At 40.0% G+C, this 19634-nt stretch overlaps 1 protein-coding gene across 2 annotated transcripts in view; it reads left to right on the top strand.

Moving 5' to 3' along the window:
* Nucleotides 1-19634, top strand: part of dyrk1b (dual-specificity tyrosine-(Y)-phosphorylation regulated kinase 1B) — a 61372-nt gene that overhangs the window by 15515 nt on the left and 26223 nt on the right. Inside the window, exon 1 of one of the 2 annotated variants that reach the window (XM_080039352.1) lies at nt 12052-14171. The exons of the other annotated variant lie outside the window; for it this stretch is intronic. Within the exon in view, the coding sequence (XP_079895478.1) occupies nt 14075-14171 (97 nt within the window). The 5' untranslated portion in view covers nt 12052-14074. Of the gene's footprint in view, nt 1-12051; nt 14172-19634 lie in introns of those variants that run through there. 2 annotated transcript variants of the gene reach the window in all.

The following is a 19634-nucleotide window of genomic DNA, read 5'->3' as shown; positions in this document are numbered from 1 at the left end:
CATTATGTCTCCAGTAGGGCTGTCAAAATTATCGCGTTAACACAGGGTGATTAATTTCTGGAATTAACACGTTAATTATTTTAACGCAATTAGCGCATGTGCAGAATGATCCGCCCCGTGCATCCCACCGTCTCTGTACTACAGTCAGTCTAACGTTGTGACTGACCCAGGATCAGTAGCTGCGCGCAGCCAAACATAACAGCACGCTAGCCCATGCCGTGTTTTAAACTGCTAACGGTCACGTCTGTGTCGGGGGCATAGATAGTATAAAATCAACTGCCGCGGGTGATAGTTGATGTCGGGAGCAACAGGAGGAGAAACATTGTCCGCTCTGTTCAGAGCCCGCTAGGACACAAACGTCTGCAGTTTTCAGAGGTGTGTGCGTTAGTAGACATCAACATAACGTCGGCTTCCCTAGCGCGTGTTCGCGTGCACACACCGCGGACTGTATTCAAGAATGCACAACCTAAGATTCACAAAATAAATGCCATTTTAGTTAGCATTAATGAAAGTCACCCAGCTGCGGGATGCTTGTGTGTTGTATGTTGCTGACTTGCTGATTATTTGTGTCTAAGTCTTATTCACCGAGTGGCACTGCTGTTTTAATGCTTTTTGTGCAGTGACTGTCGTGAGTGCTCACACAGCACTGATTCAAATGTGTTTTGTACGTTCAGTTGCAGTTTATTAGCGAGCTGCATCCGTCTTTTGGCACAATCAGTTGTGAGTGACTTGCTCTTAAATAATTTCCAGTCCTCCACATATTCCAGCCCGGGATTTACCCAAAGTTATAGAGGGAAGAAGCAGGGGAGAATTCCCATTTCGTCATCAAGAGGTGACCGATAAACTTGAAGCGTTACTTTAAGTTTATAATTTCTTCTTAGATTGAAAATGTGTGGATTTTTTTTTTTTTTTTTTTTTAAGGTATTTTTTGGCATTTTTTATGCTTTATTGATAGTGCAGAGAGACAGAGGTGAAATGGGGCAGAGAGGGGAGTGACATGCAGAGAACGACCGCGTGCGGGAATCGAACCCGGGTCTGCTGCTGGGCCTGGCCCGAGGGGGGGGGGGGGGACGCCGCCCTACCAAATGAGCTAAGGGCGCCCCCTTATGGAAACATTTGTGATGGTTTAGTACATAATTCACAAATATACAGTACTTTGCAAAAGTTTCAGGCAGGTGCTGCCTGCATTTTTAGAATGCTCACTCAGTTTAGCACTCTTTATTTTGGATCTTAGTAGATCAATCCCTTAGTGCAGCAGATGAAAAACACATCAAGCCTTTTTCCCTTCGAAATCGAGAGATGTCCAATGGTGCTATCAGCTAGGAAACCAGTGGGGCCAAGGTACCCCCATTTACTGTCCGGACAAGTCTGGCCAGAAGTGGTCTTCATGGAGGGTTGCAGCCAAAAAGCCATATCTCCGACATGGAAACAAGGCCAAGCCTCTAAACTATGCATGAAAACATAGGAACTGGTGCTCAGAAAAAAGGCAGAAGGCAGGTTGTTCGCTGAAGGGCTGGAGTGAGGTACAATAATCAGTGTCTGCAGAAAACAGTGGACCATGGTGGAGGTTCCTTGCAAGTTCCTGCAAATGGAGTTAAAGATTTGGTCAGGATTATTGGTGTCCTCAATGCTAAAAACACTATGGGTGTACCTGGGCCCCACTGGTTTCTGCCAGTTCTGAGGTTATGGCACTGCTGTATTCAGAGTTCTCTTCTGTTCATTTACTGCATTTCTGTTAATTTATGAAGATAAACTATTCAAACTTCCGTTTTTGAAAGTATTCTTAGTTTACGGCATTTTTCACACCTGCCTAAAACCTTTGCACAGTAGTATAACATTGGTTATGTCATTTTGTGAAAATCTTTACATATCACACCTTTTTAAAACTAGTATTAGGTGTATATAATGTTACCAGTGGCATAACCATACACAGGCAGTCAAGCTATGAGGCATGACTCATGCTCTGAGATCCAATATTGACGTGTCTCTTGTCTAACTAACATATGTTTCATTTAATCCAAACATACACAACTAAAATACTAACTACATTGCCGCTCAGCCCGATAACATACATGGTAATGTGAGCCTCATTCTGCTGTGGCTTTAGCTCATATGTCTCACTCCAGGTCTGTCACTCTGACTCTCTCTGTATGTGTGCTGATAATTTGGAAGAAGGGGTTGTTGCGTGTGGCCCCTCCGCGTGTCCTTACTGGGACTCTATTTCTGGGTCTCGCACTCAACCTGACTATGTCTCGCCTGGCAACAGTACCTGGGCACTGTATGTGTGTGGTGTGTGTGTGTGTGTGTGTGTGTGTGTGTGTGTACGCATGCATGTGCATGCACGTGAACATACAGCTGGGCTAAAGCTGTAGGCTCATATGGACCGGCTCAGTAACTGCACAACAACAGTATCCCAACTCAACTTCTTTACTGTAACAGTGATGATTCAGGTTTAGAATTACTTTGTGAATGTCTGTTGCCAGGCTCATCTGTGTTTTCTTCTGATTGATGATTTTTATTTATTTATTATTATTCAGACATCCGTGGACATGCAATGCTTATGATCAGATAGCTAATAGTAAACTGCTAATGCAAACTGAACATTTTCTACAGCTGCAGATCCATAAACATAAATGTTTTAATGTGAAGCTGCAGCTGTATGTTTGTAAAATAGTTTTATTTTGAAACAGACAGGAAGAGGCAGGTAGCATAACAGCCCCGCTGCCCTACAGCGCATTATGTCTGCAGTGTTGGAGTTGTACTCGGTGAAAGAATAGCACAGAAAGCTTGACGTTTGCAATACATATCCCGCTTATAATTAAAGCTTTATGAACGTTATGGCAGCCATTCACTTTCAGCAGTGAAATGAGCTCGCAAGAGATAGGTCGATAACTGGCATTTTGTGATAATCGGCATTGGACGTTATCTGTGCTCACTAGGCCGATTTTATTTTTATTTTTTTAAAGATATTTTTTGGCATTTTTATGCTTTATTGATAGTGCAGAGACAGAGCTGAAATAGGGCAGAGAGGGGAGTGACATGCAGAGAACGACCGCGGGCTAGAATCAAACCCGGGTCCACTGCTGGCCGAGGCCCATGGGGGGGACGCCCTACCAACTGAGCTAAGGGCGCCCCTACTAGGCCGATTTTAAAGAAATAACACAGAAATGTGTGAAGAAACTGTGGGTAGCCTCGTTGTTGTGGCTGCTGTGGAGCAATCTTAGCGTTTCTTTAATATTTAACCAAAATATTAACTTGTATTCTATCCCTATTTTATATTTCAATAATCAGTCACCTGGAAAGAAATCCAGAAGTCAAATTTCTTATTTATTTAATTTGACATTTATTTAATTTAGAGTTAATTTAAGAATGTCTCATTTGTTGTTTTTAAATTGCTGTATTTTATGAAATGCAAAATAATAATACAAACGTGATATCGGCAGCATATTATATCGGCTATCGGCTGACCTGTTCCCTAAATATCGGCATCGGCCATTGAAAAACCCATATCTGTCGATCCTTACTTAAAACTGACTTTTTTCTCAGTAAAGGTGGTGGGATCTCTTATCTTATTTAGTGCATGATCTCATAAAAACCCTACAAATAGTTAAAATCACATTAATTTAGTTGAACATTTTTTAATAAAATATATTGTCTCAACATGAAACTTCTATTTTTGGCTGAAGGCTGGATTGAACCATCATGACCACAGCTGAACTGTAATGTCTTGGACTCATGGCTGGTTTGGTGTTGCATTTATCAAGTGAAGTTCTTGTGCACCTTGTGGTGAATTCAAGAAGTATTATATTTATTTTACGGGGAGGTTGCCATGTAGAGCATAATATATTAAGGAACAATAGGGGTGGGAAAAATAATCGTTTCTCTTTTGCATCGCGATTCTCTCTCGAACGATTCCGAATCGATTCAGAAAAGTTAATAATCGATTTATTTAAAAAAAAACTACTAGTATTTCCTGCGCCACTGCGCATGCACACCACACAAGTGCGAGTTGTTAGAAGTGGCGACAAGGGCTGAGAGCAGCAAACCCATATGACCTGCACTGGCTTTGTGTCTGTTTACATTTTTGTATGAGAGCTGAATTCCAAGCCATACTTTTTGCACAATGTGATGAAATGACGTAGAAAATAATAGAATAGAAATCCTATAGAAACATGATTTACAAGAGTATAAAGTAAATTAAAGTGAATCGGTTTAGCTTTTACACACTTCCATATTGTGTTGAAATGCAAGCTGCATTGATTATTGCACTGTTCATAGAAAGTCATATTTGTGACAAGAAAAGCTTTTACTCTAATACAATATTAGAGAAGGCAATTCATCTGTTGATTGTATTTAATGATCATCACACAAGTAGGAAGTGATTAGCAAACTCTGAGTAGCAAACTCAGATGTGTATATAAATATATTTTTGAAAATCACACAAGGTTGTACGTAAAGAAAAAAAGCATCGGGATGCATTGATAATCGATTTTGAATCGAATCGTTGACCTCTAAATCCGAATGGAATCGTGATGTGCCAAGAGATTCCCATGTTTAATTTTGATCATGAAATTCTTGATAGAAAATGTCAGGTGGTAGTTGTAGATTTACAGGCAGCTGAGATGCCAGATTATGCTGTAGAAATGGATTAGTCCAAAGTCATATGTAACACACTTATCACTAAAATGTCAAGCTTTCGTATCTGTGAACCAAATTATTGATGATTTGGAATCATTCCTTTGATTAGCTACCCTGGAAACTCAGACTCTTCACTAGCAAATTTAAATTTGCTCTGCAGCTTAATCTGGGCACAAACCATTGGAATTTATTTATTACTATGTCAGAAAATGCGTGCAGTGGTATTTTGAAATGCATGCGTTAGTGCCACCCCTTGAGGTGGGAAGGTCATTGCGAGACCCTTCAATGTTTTAGATGTGGGTCTGGACTTCCAGACTTTTCATTAAACCCCGACCGATTAATCAGATTATAGCCTATCTCAGAATAATCGGCATCGTCCGGGGGGGAAAATGGCTGATGTCAGCCTGCACTTGCCCAATACATCCATAACAATGCTGCTAGATTGCGTGTCATTCACAAAAAGAAATCCATTGCTGTTCAAAAATAGTTTGATATAAAGAGCAATCAGTTGGGGCGCTCCGGTGGCGTAGTGGATAGAGCGCGTACCATATTGGCTCCGGCCTTCGTTGCAGTGGTTGCGGGTTCATTCAGTTTTTTTCCGTTTTAATCTTCATAACAGTTTAATCAGATATAAGACTACATTTAAAATACATCACAACATTGCACTGTTTTTAGTAAATTCAAAATTATGTGCTTCAAATAAAAACAACTAAATTACTAAAACGAAAACACTGATTTGTTGGTTATAACAGAAAATAAAGCCATTCATTTTTGTCCGCCGGCGAGCTAGTTACTAACATTAGCATCAGCGTTAGCCACTTTGTTTACCTTTCCCTTGGAAACTGAATTTCACCAAAATAATGGGGAATTTTGTTTCAACAATTGTTTATTTCAATGCGTTATAAACAATGAATTGCTTAGGTGTTTTAACATTCTAAATATACTTGCCACGCCAAAGGTAAATCTCCTCCCTTTTGTGGACAGAATTGCCCCCTGTCAATGTCTTGCTTTAGTGTCTGTATTATATCATAAGCTTGTTATTACTGATGCATTAAAGGTGGAGTCAGCGTTTCTGGAGAATGCTTGTTTTCAAAATCGCTTTGTTAAAATCAGTGAATATCTCTTTACGATTTGCTACCTGCGCACTGAAAAAAAGTGTGTTATTGCTAAAATATACAGCTATACTGTATATCAACTCTGTTAATTGGTATAAAAACAAAGGGACCCACGGTAGCTAGCAACATGCCTTTTTACAGAGCCTAGGCTGTGTATTAACAATGTTTGTTTGTTTTTTCAGCGCACACACGTACAGTAGTACTACCTGTACATCGCATCGCGAGGAAATATTCACTGATTTTGAAAAAATGGTTCTCCAGAATCGCTGACTCCACCTTTAACAAGAGCGTAATTGTATGGTTGCAGTATTTTAAGTTGGCATTATGTAATGTACTCTTGGGTATATTCATTTACTACAGAACTAGTTAGAATATTTGATACATCTCTTTTAAAAAAAGAGGAAAAAAAACACTTCAAAACCAACCTGGGTAGGGGTAGCTACCAATTTCACCATTACTTTAATCTGCTAGTGAGGGTAAGGGTTAAAAAGTATATTATATTATACTGTAACTTTTAGAAATGTATGATGTAGCCTGTAATGCTGCGAATAAATTAGATAATCGAATGCAAGCGCCTCAGGATTGAACTACAGTATTTGGTGCTTGAGTAGATGTACTTAATTACATTATACATCTGGGGTTGTGACAGGCATTTGGAAGTTGTTTGTCATGAGTAAGGACTGGTATCTACCAAGTCAGCTATGAATGAGAGAAATGTTGAATTGCCCTCTTTCTCAAAGTTTAGAAGAAGCAGTTTCCTCTGAATTGTGCACTACGTGGCTGTAAGGTCTCAATGTTGAAATGCACTTGTCTTCTTTGATTTGGAATTTGGAATCACCAACCACTTCTTTTCATTGATCACTGAGGATATCCAGAAGGAGGAATGCAATGTGTATTTACAGTGCTGTGAAACTGCATAGTGTGATACAGGCCTATCACTGAGCTGCAACAGTCTGGCAGATCTCAGACCAAAGTGAGGCAGAGGTTGGCCTTTTGGTACATTATTTTCACTGAATAGCAAAGCTGCTAACTGTTAGCAGCTAAGTCACTAAGGACTATGTCCTTTTGCATCAAGTTATTTAAACAATTTGATCAATTGTTTATTGTTTTTTAATTTAAATCATAGTTTATTTTATTTATATTATTTAATTTGTTCTCAGTAGCCTAAGAGTGGAGTGAGGTAATTTAAGAAATATATTTTAAATGTTTTAGTCAGTTAATCTTATCAATAAGTTTTGTTAGAATAAAGTAATCGCAAAAGGGTTGTTCATTTGATTAGGAAGCCGACTTTCCCTACCGGCTAGCTTAAAGTAGACCTACATTAATAGCAATTGTGTGTGTAGAACATTGGCAAGAGCATTAGCAGCACTATTCCCACCGGCTTTAACCCAGTCTTCTATTTTATTCCTCTTTGCCTATGTCATTCCTGCTTCGTTTTGCTTTTGTCTCTCTGGCACCGCCAAGTGAGAAGTATATCTCCGAGTGTGAAGTGCTCCTCCACTCCTTGCTGAAAGCACCCTGCAGTAGCAGCATGGTAATTCTGCTCCTCTATCTTTCCTCTGCATCATGTTTACCTAGCAACAAGCATCACCCGCGGCTGGCCATCCCATTGGTCATTTGAAAAGCACCGGGGACCAATGGCAGGGCTGTTGCCATGGTACAGTGTATAGTTGCCGGGTGGAATTTTGCTGCAAGGCACGTGAGTCTCAGAGTCTGCTTGCCTCCTCGCACTGCTGTTGTAATCTCCGCTGTCTGGTCGTTAGTACAGCAGAACGTGATTCAGTGGAAGCTTGTCAGTAACTCATTGACGTTTATTCACATATTTAGTAATATAGCGATTGCAATGCGTTTTAGAAGTAGCAACAGACAAGAGAAAGAATATCGGCAGACAACAGAAAAACCACAGCCTGTTTAAGTTCAATTTTAATAAGCTTCTTTAGCCTACTGCCAATGTAATATGCTGTATCACCTTAATTTTTTAGGTTTATTAAAGAGCTATTGAAACGTTTGATATTTTCAACCACTAAGGGCAAAACAATTAAACATATTTTTTTATTTAAAAAAATAACTTTAATGAAACAATATAGCAATGCTGTATGACTCAGGATGAGTTTTAAATGGCTCTAAGAAAGAAACGAAAGAAGAGAGAAGCAAATAGGTAAATAGCCTTTGACAAAACACAGAACAATATATTTAGATAATAAATATGAGAAGAGTTTCAAACAAGTGCTTATTCATTATGTTTCTATTTATTATTGCTATTTACAGATGTCCATATAATATAGGCTTTAAAGCCTATATTCAAATGATAGACCTACTATCCATATTTAAATTCTATGTTTTAAACTGGTCATTAAAATAATTACTTTTTTAATCAAAATGAAAGTTCATTATTTGAAATAGTGTCTGTTGTGTTGCGAAACTGTTCTACTCTTCTACATTAAATTAAGTTTCTATACACAACATTGAGGCAATGTGTATGAGGTTTTATTTGCCTAAAAATCTGTTAAATTGTTTTTAAACTACCGCTTCCACCATGGGAATATATTTTCTATATAATAATAAAGTATTGAAGGACCCTATAACTAACAGAGAAACTACAGAACATTTGTGTAGGCGGGCCTTTTTATGTGTATGCGTTTGTACTGTATGTCTTGTCATCCCCAGCACACACACACACACACAAACACACTTGTTCACCTGTTGCTCATCTGACTCTTACTTGTGGTGCTGAGATAATTATGTAGTAGCATTACATGATGGGAGTAGAAATGCAGTAAACTCCATGTTTCTCCTCAGTACAAACATACATATAAAAACAGTAGGCTAGTGAAAGTCAACTGAGTAGAGTTAAGATGTCTCCTTGTCTTTTTGTATTGCTGCATGCCCAGCCACTTTTTTTTGCGTCCTGTGTGTCGGTATCAGATTGCATGCCTGACCATGCAGTTATAAACGTGTCATAAAATCAAAATATTTGTGCAGTACAGGTGAATTGGCTGCTTTTGGCTCAAACAATGTGTCAAATTGGCTTCAAATGCAAAAGTTTGCACAGAGCCCTTGATTTACATAGCTTTGTGTCACACATCAATATAGTTGCTTTCCAAGTTTTATTTGGCACTTGAACCACATATTTCCAGTTTATTTACTAGTGACGTTGCCCATTCCCTTTGGTATGTTAACGAAAATAGCACTGCATTATCTATTTCTTTAAACGATGATAGTTATTGTGTGAGTGCAAGTGCATGTACAGTAAAGGGCAATGCCTCTGGTTCTGTAGTTTTCTGCACAATATTCAAATGAACTGCAGTCTATCCTCTACATACATATGACCTTTTTTTGTTAAGTGGGGATAATTACACATTTCATTGAATGGGAATAAGTATTGATAAGGATGTTTAGCATATAAGAAACATGTAACACTGTATCTGTATTTTTACATGTTTAATGTAAAAACACATTCACAAAATACAGAAACAACCCAATGCAATCCAAAATCAATTTCAGTTGCATCAAGGCATTACATCTTGTGACTGATTGTCAGGGAAATGGGGGTATTTTGGATTGTATTTTGAATATGAAAGAGGGGAGACCATTTTTATTTAAAGAAACTTGTCTCTTGCATCTCCATATTCTACTTGTGTGTTTTGAGAAACCTTTCTCATTGTTCACTGTTAACCTGCTGACTGCTTCATTTTGTCTCTAAATGCCTTCGTAATTCGTATAGGTCATTTTTTATTCTATTCTGATTTTCGTTGTATATACTTAGTTTTAAATATTTATTTCACTTGTATCTGTTTATTACTGTTCTTGTGTTGCTGTAACACCGGGATTTCCTCAGCAAGGATCAATAAAGGTTTGTCTTTCTTTGTTTGCTTTACGGTGCAAGTCATCTTTTTCTCTGTAAGATAATAATTTCAAATCATCATCTGGTGTGGAATGGAAAGACCTCCAGATCCAGGGACTGTTTTGGTAAATACTCTTGGGTCCTAGTACTGTATTTTAACATTTCTACAAATGTTGGTGGCCCTTGGGTGACAATCAGACAAAAAGAGACACTGATGACATGACAACATCTATTGTCTTCATCAGGGAATTGTTTGTGTGGCGATTCTCCTTTGCGACATGCCCTCCGACCAGACAGACAGACCCAATCACCCTGAGCCGGGCATTAGGCATTATTGAAGCCGATCACCTGTAGTGATAAACCTGCATGTGATTACCACGTTAGCAGGCATTGCTATGCTCATGTTGCTAATTATACTTCCTGCTTGTTTATGACTGATCTCTGAGAAAGATCATTTTCATGCCAGCTCTATAATTATAGCATGTTATTAGGCCATGCTATCTTATTTTAGCTGTGACTGGTCAGCTGTGTTTTCAGTGTGTGGGAGTGCAATGCTTTGAACCATGGCTTGTGAAGCCTGGAGCTTGAGTAGATTACCAAGGAAAGCTCAAAGGGTCCACACAAACTAATAACCCTTACCCCAGAATGCCACAACTACTGTTCCTAAGGCTAATCTTTTGAATTAATTCAACATTTTACAACAAATTAAATATTTTCAAATGACACTCAACATGATATGAACCACATGTGTTGTAACTGCAGCTTGTCATTGTGGGGCTTTTAAGTACATTAATGTATTGTAGTCCATTTACTGTATCACCTACAACATCACAAAATAATATTGACTGGTTAAAGCACATACCAATTCAGATCATTTATAACAAGCTTTTTTATTGTAATAATAGGCCTATCTTGTAGAATGTTAACTGTGTTTCTTTCCTGTACCCAAACTTCCTCTGGTGTGAATTAGAGAAACCATAATTTTTTTTTGCAGTAGGTTATTATATACAGAAAGCGAGCTTAACTTGAGTTTTCCCCATAGGCTATCTTTGTTGTGACACAGTAGGCTACTGACTGATTAATGTGCACAGGTTAAAGATTTAAAACCAAATAAAAGGCAAAGGAACTCCAGTGACACGTTTCTCAGTGCAGAGTGCGTTCTATTTGAGGGTGAATTCTCCTTTAAGGAGCTGTCAGCTGGTTTATGACACTGTGTGTGTGCTGAGCTGTTCCCAGGCAGCATTGTGCCTGATTTAGCCGGAATGCCCGGATAGCAACAGTAACAACTTTTAGCTCGGGTTGTGAGAAGTCACACATATCTCGGCTGTGGTGTCCCTCAGTGAGCATGTTTTTATGGATGCCTTTTGACCCGCTCTTTCCCCCCGTCCAACGGCTCTATCCCCTCCCCCTCTCTCCCTCTTTCCATTTCTACCTGACATCTTCAAACTATTTCCGCGTCATTCCTGCCTCGCGCCGTTTGAAGAGACAGTGGGAAACTAAGCCGAAAGCCCCTCCCCCCAGACACGTCCACTAGCCAATGACAGCCAGGGGTGGGACTTTACCAAGCCAATTGAGTTGCAGCTGCCACAGCGTTGGGTAGCAACAGAGCCCGTGGAAGGTGCCTGCCTGCTGAGTGAGGGTAGAGGCTGCGTTTACCACCCCCTCCCCACCCAATACAGAGAAGTTGAAATACTTTAAAAGACTGAATGAACAAATGTAGCCATATTGGATAACATGGTAGCAATAATAAGTCCTTGCAGGTCTGTCATATTTGCCTGATGGCATTTATCACTGTGGGCCTCTGTCATCTTGTTTTTTCTAACCCTTTCCTTTCCCCTAGCCCTTGTTGTTATCAGAAAAGGCCTATATATTTGACATAATTTACAATAAGGCTAAACCTATTTGTTGGTAGGCTAAAGTGAACTATAGAATGTTATTCGTGAAGAGTCAGGTAGGCTCTTAGAAAGTTGTTAAGAAAGATAAATTAAGAATTGTAATAGGGTCTACCTAATATTGACCTTAAATTAGGCCTAAGGGTTTTTTAAGTAGCCTATGTATCAAACAATCTTTTTGTCAGAGCTTTATCATTGTAATAAGGGTTAAGTAAAAGTTGTCTATGCATGCGCGTATATAAAGTTCCAGTATATATATCCCGCTGTTACTATAAATGGACAGACAGGAGAGGAGCTGCTTGGAGCAGACTACTGTGGTCAAATAGAAGGTTAATGTCCAGGCTAACTCATTTGGCTTGTTGATAATGTTCCATAAAATGAGTCGTGCTCTGAGCGGAGGTTGATGTAATATTCCTCGTCATGTCATGTTTTCGTCCTGTGTGTTTATGTGTCCCGGTTTAGCCAGTACAGTGTGAGTCTGCGCCAGACAGAGCAGCGCCGACCCCCGTCACACTCATATGGTACAGCCCCTATGGCAGGGTGGGGGAGCCGTGTGGGAGACCAGCACAGATTCCCGACTAACGGAGAGGCACGGGAAAGGGGAAACGGGCGACAAACATGAGTCCAAATCGCCCTTGTGAAGGTTTTCATCTTGAAGGAATAAAAAATCTCCCAGCAATTGTGAGAGAGGAGGACGAGTGAAGGGAAGACGGAAAGTGTGTGAGAAAGAAAGAAAGAAAGAAAGAAAAGAGCGGAAGAAGAAGGCGCGTCGAGGAGCGACCAGAGGCAGCGCGAGCTCAGGAACGTCACTGGATCATTTGCTTTCTATAGTTTACTAACTTCGAGGGGAGTTTTGCTTCGTTTGGAGTTGAGACGTTTGTCGTGCTACTTTCGTGTGATTACCTCGGAGGCTGACTACTTCCTGGATCGTTGTGTTCACAAACAGAGGACAGTATTCGGAGTTTGGGAGTACAATGCAGGCCGTCAGCGGCGCCTCTTGTGTATTTCTATAGCGCAGGGAAACAATTTGCATCTAACTGAAGATACTGGATGTAAACTTTTGGCTGCCGATTTCATCCCCCCCGTTGTGTACCCCCCCAAAGGCGAAGAGGCGTGCAATCGAGGTGCAGTGTACCTGCTTGTTATGGTACGTCACTTTGTCCCTGCAAACAGTCCTATTGGCCCGTGAGTGTGGATAATATCCAGCTAGAGGAACCTTTTCTCTGGAACTACACGTCTCTTTGAAATTAACACGTTGCAGTGGACTGCTTTGTTTACATGTGTTTGTGCAACTGCTTGTTGTCACAGAGACTACTACCTGTGTAAGTGTATGGGGGAGTCCATTATTGTCGGGCTCCTTTCCCCCCTGACAGAGGCCGGCCCCCTTTGTGCTGTAGGTGGGTGAAGGCTGTCCAGGCTCAGTGACATTGATAGCGGAGGCCTATGTGTGTGTCACCGGATTAATCTGAGTGATAGCATCACTCCACACCGCCCTACTCAGTCCAGTGAAGGACCAGTCCCCCCACAAAGCGCCAGTAATTGGAGCTATATTTAGCATAAGGGATGGGGTAAAAGCAGGCAGCTGGAAACCCAACTCCCCCTCCACCCCCTTGTAACTCTCTTACCTCGCTCTGCCCACCTGGCACTATGCTGGGCGAGCCTGGTTAGCACACACTTGACATTACTGCTTAGTACTTGTATATACAGGAAGTCTGGAAGGATAACAAAAAAAAGTGGACATCTTTATTCTTCTGAATAATATGAGATCTATATTGGAACCATACTGACCCTGGAGTTTTGCTAACCTTGGAAATACTAGCTGTATACTATATACTGTTCTACTGGGTAAAGGCTGCATTGGACACATACACCTGTGCCGGATTACTACTACCATGTCTGAAGAACTATTAGTGTACTTTTGGTTCAACCTGCCCTGGACTAAGTGAACCTATCAGGAGCAAGTGGAGTCTATGCCTTTCTCCTATTGGACATTAAGCTCTCACCACTTGTTGACATATTGTAATAGAAGAAAGACCTACTTTTAACTTCTTAAACTATCAGTCACCAGCGATGCACACAGAAAGAATGCACGAAACTGCAAAAAACCAACACAACTAAAAAAGCTAAACTGATTAACCAAATATTCTATTTAAACCCCCGTTCCCCCAAGACCCACAGAGAAATATATATGTAGAAATGACAGAAATATATCTTTTAGTGTAACTCCACAGAAGACAGAGATTTCATCCTTTTATATTTTTACTTCAGAAAGAGACAAGCTGCCTGTACACCAGTTGGTTGCCTTAGAAACCAGTCACAAATTTCTTTTTAAACTAAAAAAAAAAGAAGAAACAAGCCAGAGAAAGAAGGTGCCTTTTGATTGGTTGGTCGGTTTCCCTGACCATTTCAAGATACATTGATTTTAGTTGGATGTAAACGGTTGAATCAAACTCTGGTAAATAGAAGAAACAACCCACATCTGATGACAAATACCTAAACCCCGCCCCCCCAAGCTCCACGCGCCTGTCAAAGCCTTTGTATTGACAGTATTTCCCCACTGGATTGAACAATCGCCAAGCATTTCCATGGTGATCACGTCATCAGCCGTGGAGGACAAGACAGCGCCCAGGATGGTCCAATCCGAACCTTGGATCCCCACTGGCCTGCTGCGCAAGAATAAGAGTCAGTACACTACATTACACTACACACACACACACACACAATCCCAATGATAAAAACCCTGTAAACTCCTCTCTTTCTTAGTTCACAGTAGAGCTACAAGTGTGTGTTGATATTTTATGCGTGTATGAAAGTGTTATTAGCGGCAATGTGACAAACATGACATAGTATGAACTTGCTGCACAGCGTGTGTTGGCGTCTAGTTATAATACATTGTGTGTGTGTTTTGCTTTTAATCCACATTGTTTCAGCCTGAACCTTAATAGCAGAGTCCTTTGTTTTTCTGCTTTGTTTACATTGACAATATTAATCCTTGCCAGTGGTTTTCCAATCTGGTTGGCTCATGGATCTAAGTGTTCTGTAGATCCATTTGCCTTACCATGTTAATCAACTTTGTCAAAAAAGTGTAGTGAGTTTCCAGAACAGCTGTTTTCGCAGCGCTTCAAAGTGCAACAAGTAGTACACGATATATTTACCTCGGTTTCACTGACTGCGCAGCCACATAAAAGTATTTTATGTAATATAAGTGCCAGCCTGACTTAAAACATAGCTTGTGAATGAATCTTATTGAATTATTATAAATTAAATGAATTAATCACTTAAGCAATTATTTGTCAACTTAAGCAATTATTTGTCAACTTTTTCTTTCTGAAAGGACTAGGACTATTAATGTGATATGTTTAAAAATCACTAACGGGAAATTGAATGTGCAGAAAGTTTCCTCACAGTAAGAAGGTCCTCGTTTAAATTCCACACAATGGCAAACATTGATCTATGCGAATAATACTGAAGTGTGCGTTCGCGTTCGCGTTCGCGCATGACCTCTGACCTGATGTCCTGGGGAAAATGTGGGGGCTGGACCAGTGACATACGCCTGGAATGGGTGCTGTGGTGTGTTTGTTTATTACACCTTTATTGGGAATGGATTTCATTGTTTTAATAAGGCAGCATATGAATGCATTTTATTAGTTATTTAGGCACAGTTAAACACAGTTAGTGAAAGAAATCTAGGAGGACACCTAATTGTTACACTGAGTGTTTGCTACTTTTATCAAATAGTTTCTTATGGTTTATGTCATCTGACAAAATATACAGTCCAGAGGAAAAGTGTTGTTCATGTGACTATGTTGTTGTGTGTGTGTGTGTGTGAATGTTTGAGTGAGCAAAATGTTCTCCACTTGACTGGACATTATTGTTATGTAAAGACATGTCAGCGTGTTTGGTTGTGTTTTGGGAATGGAGGAACATAAGAGACAACAACAACTCTGATATAATACTGAGAATACAGACGTGCTGGTCAGTGCCAACTGAAAATGTTCCTTTACAGCTGTTTACAGAATCTAGCTTCAGTTGAGCCAAAGCCTTGCCATGTCCTCATTTATCTTAGTGGAAAACAGATGTTATTTTGACTTTTCTTAGTAAAATATGTATTCATGACAAATGAAAGAATGTAGGGGTGTATGTGACCTGGAGGTATTAATTTGTCATTGATAAAGCAGTGCATGGACTTTGACAAAATGCCAATACGCTCACACACCCCCCGTCTTCGTTGGTGGCAATGCATGCAGACATGCGCACAACTCATAATTCCAATTGTCTTTGAGGTTGTTAATAGGCCAATCAGAATCCACGTCCCATGTCAGCATACCAGGGTTCACATCTCTCATCCCCTGTTTCAGTAATCTTGCTACTATCACCATCTTGTAAAGATAAAAAGCTCATATATTAACAATAATAATAACTTGGATTGATAGCATTCTTTGCTGCATCGTGGCATAGTATAGCCTCATGATGTGAACGTGGAGGCTGTCTGAATTTGTGGTCGTTTTTTGAAGTCTCATAAGCTCTTCGGACATTGAGATGTAGGACTTCACCGAGATGTATTTCTATATCTGTGACATGATGCAATATAATGAACCATACAGGGGTTTCTATATGTAGCCTGTGCCATTTCAATATGTGCTGCTGTTTTTTAATGTTCACGACTGTATAGGTCAAGCTGAACTGGATTCCCTTTAAGTCAGTGTGTGTGGGATCCCTCATGTCCAGGGCTCTGCGCCATCACCCAGCTGGGAGCTACATTTGAACCCTGACATTTAGTATGACTTTCTCCTTCAGCAGTCCCTACCTGCACTGTTGATCACTCTTTGCTCGCCTTTCCCTCTTTGCATATCGGCTTAATTACGTAACTTAACTCTGATCAATTCAACTTGTAACAGTGTGACTCCAGTTTAGACAACCTGGTAAAAGTCCATTTATAGTAAATCAGTATACATAATGATGCTTAAACAAAATCTAGAACTTGTGTGAGCTGTCACACCCCTAGTTAAATGTATTTTATTACTGTTTGCCGGGGGCCCATGGCCAAGTTCTGAAGTCAGCGCTTAACTCTCAGCACTGAAACCTAACAGACTTGAATGAGTGTGTGAATGCGTAGGAGGGACCGACTTGAGAACCCTTGTGAACCCTTCTGTCACTCATACAGGTCACAGCAGGAGCCCCAACTCATTTGGTGTGGTAAAGTAATGTTTTACTAAATGTAAAGTTTTTTACAGTTCAGGCAACCATGAAACTTTGACTATATAGTAATGAAGATGAGTACCAGCTGTTCTTGGTCATATAGAAAGTAGTTATGGCTGTGACCTATGGAATGTTCTCCAGCCAATCAGAATAGAGTATTCACACAGACTATGGTACAAGAAGTGAGGCTCTACAGCAGGTAATAATGCTAAACAGGGGTTGACACTAAGGTTTCAAATGCACTTGCCCATAGGGAAAGTACAGGTAATGTTTTACTTGCCCGAATGTTGTGTTCACTTGCCCAAAAAAAACAAAAAAACTGTTAAACAATGATATATACAGTATTGGCTAATTAAATTATACATTTTAGCGAACCGTATCTCTTAAATGCAAACACTGCTTACTTGTCTCATCCTGACCACATAAAATTAACAATTCATATAAGCCTATGTATCATGACATCACACAACACCCAAGAGCTTGGTCCTGCTGCAGCATCGTGAAAGGGCCTCTTTTTGCCATGCACCTTGCCCAGGGGCTCAGGAAACTCAGTCTAGCTCAGAGTCAAGCTGAATGTTAGCTTCCTCAGAAAAATTTAACTTATTTTACTTATTTAAAACGGTCACATTGTGCCAAAAAGTGATCGTGTGCCATAAAATGATTAAAGTCCACCATGTTAAAGCTATTGTCCAGTTACACTGTAAGTAGGGAGGGGGATCATTCATTTCTATTCATATTGATACCATTATAAAGACTCCACAATCCAAATCTTTATTCATACTTTTCTATTATTTTGTTTAAAGAGAACTGGTATTATTGCTTTAATTGCTTATAAGATGAGCATGTCATAATTCCATATTTAGGCCTACTATTTAGTTTATATTGCTGGGAAAACAAGTTTTTTACCCAAACTGTAGGCTATTATTCAAGCTTCCCGCGAAAAACTAAAATTTCTTATTTTCTTGATGTTACATTTGAACACATCATGATGTCATTTTATTGACCTTTGCCTAATAATAATTTTACTTAGCCGACCTGAACACATCACATTTGAACCGTTAGCGATTTTTTTTTAGCTAACTAGGTCTTATCCTGCAGATTTTAATGTGGATTTAAAAACTATCCGATTTTTTAACTGCGGGACTTGCTACGGAGTCTCTCGTTTGTTGATCACCGCTGCATTGAATGAATGATGAGACGGTGCCGAGCCCGTCTGCAGCGGCAGCGGCTCAGCAGACAAGAGTTTTTTTTTTTTTGGGAGACGGAGCGGGTTGAAGGAGTTTCTTCAAGACAGTCGAAGGTAGAACACTTTTACAGTCCATGATGCGGTCCAGTGATGGAATAATACGCTGAAGTAGGCCTAATTAGATGAAGATGACCCGACTCGATATTTAAAATTACATAATGTGACCTAGCCTACTGGACTCCATAGCGGTATCGATAAGCTCAAACGTTATTGATTTCTGGGTTTTGAATATAGCGGAACCAGGTCCGTAGGATAGAGCCGGCTTTCGGAACGTAGACAGCGAAACTGCGCGCACACAGGCTGTGTGTGTGTGTGTGTGTAGTGTGTGAGAGAGAGCGATAGAGAGATCGAGTGCGAAAGAGCGACCGTGATGCTGCTGGCTGCCGCGCGCAGCTGCTCAATTGTGAATATAGCCGATCTATTTTGTGTGAGTTAGTGGGAAAAAAATATATTTTGCAGACTGTAAAACACATGAATACATAGCCTAGACTACAGACAAACCCTCTAAAATCCACTTGCCCGTTCGGGCAACCAAAAAGCAATCTCAACTTGCCCAAACATTATTTTCAGTTGCCCCGGGCAAGCGGGAAACCGTTAGTGTCAACCACTGCTAAACATGGAGCTACGGTATGTTTAGACGGATCTTTGGTCATGATTTTGTTGTGGTCATATAATGAAACATTCTGTCTGTTTGTGTAAAAGAGTCATCAGGCCTCTGTCACAGACCCAGTGCTCGAGCAAAGTCTTAAATCATTCATATTTTAATGCCTCAGACCAAACTTACAACAAATAATGTAAATAGGTGTTATAAGTACTATTTAAAGCCGTTCATTTATTAATGCATGGTCAAATTTAATGATAACCACCATGTAATGCACGCCTTTTCATCCTCATCCGTTATTGACATTATTAAAATATCCAACTATAAAACTAAAGGCCATTTCTTACTCTCTGCTTGCTTGTGTACGCCCACTACTCATCTACTGTATGAAATCAGTTGCTCCACACATGTTCAGTTTGCGGCATTTGCAGAGAAGAATATCGAGAAAAGAAATGTAAAACAAAGCAATATTGTTAGGCTAATTGAGGAATACATTTTCTGAAGGGTCATTTATTTTCTTATGTGTTGCTACAGTGTGGTATAAACTTCCATTGTGCTGACATGTGTAGACCTCTTCTCACAACAGACTCCTTAACGGTACACTACACGGTCGTGTGGATCGGCAAAATGTGCATGCATGTACCGCAAACCTGGCACAGACCTTTGTTTTTAGTATGAATGAAACTGCTTTCCCAGAAAATATGCACAGGGCTTAAGTGTCCCAGGCCAAATTGCAATATGACAAAATTCATATTGAAAGGTAACAGTTATTGTTTTCATTGTTTGAAAACAATGAAAATTTTCCTAGCTCATAAACCGGAGGTGGTAACGCTAACACTATGATGCTAATGCTAGCTAACGCGTTAGCCTACTAACGTTGATATTCCTCAATCAAGGGCACCCGCAGACGATAAGCTGTTGGTGGGAGCCCACAGTAAATCGGAGTTTTTGGCTGTCCACTCACCATATACTAGGGCTGTCACTTTTTCCAAAAGTTCTTCTAATCTAACATATTTAAAATGACCCGTAATTCGTTGGAATATACCACCTGATATGCATGAGACTGCAGCAAACGTATCCAAAAAGTGGCAGCCCTACC

Source organism: Ammodytes marinus, assembly GCF_949987685.1.
Source record: "Ammodytes marinus genome assembly, chromosome: 13".
NCBI lineage: Eukaryota > Metazoa > Chordata > Actinopteri > Uranoscopiformes > Ammodytidae > Ammodytes > Ammodytes marinus.
This window is presented reverse-complemented; position numbering and strand designations above follow the sequence as displayed.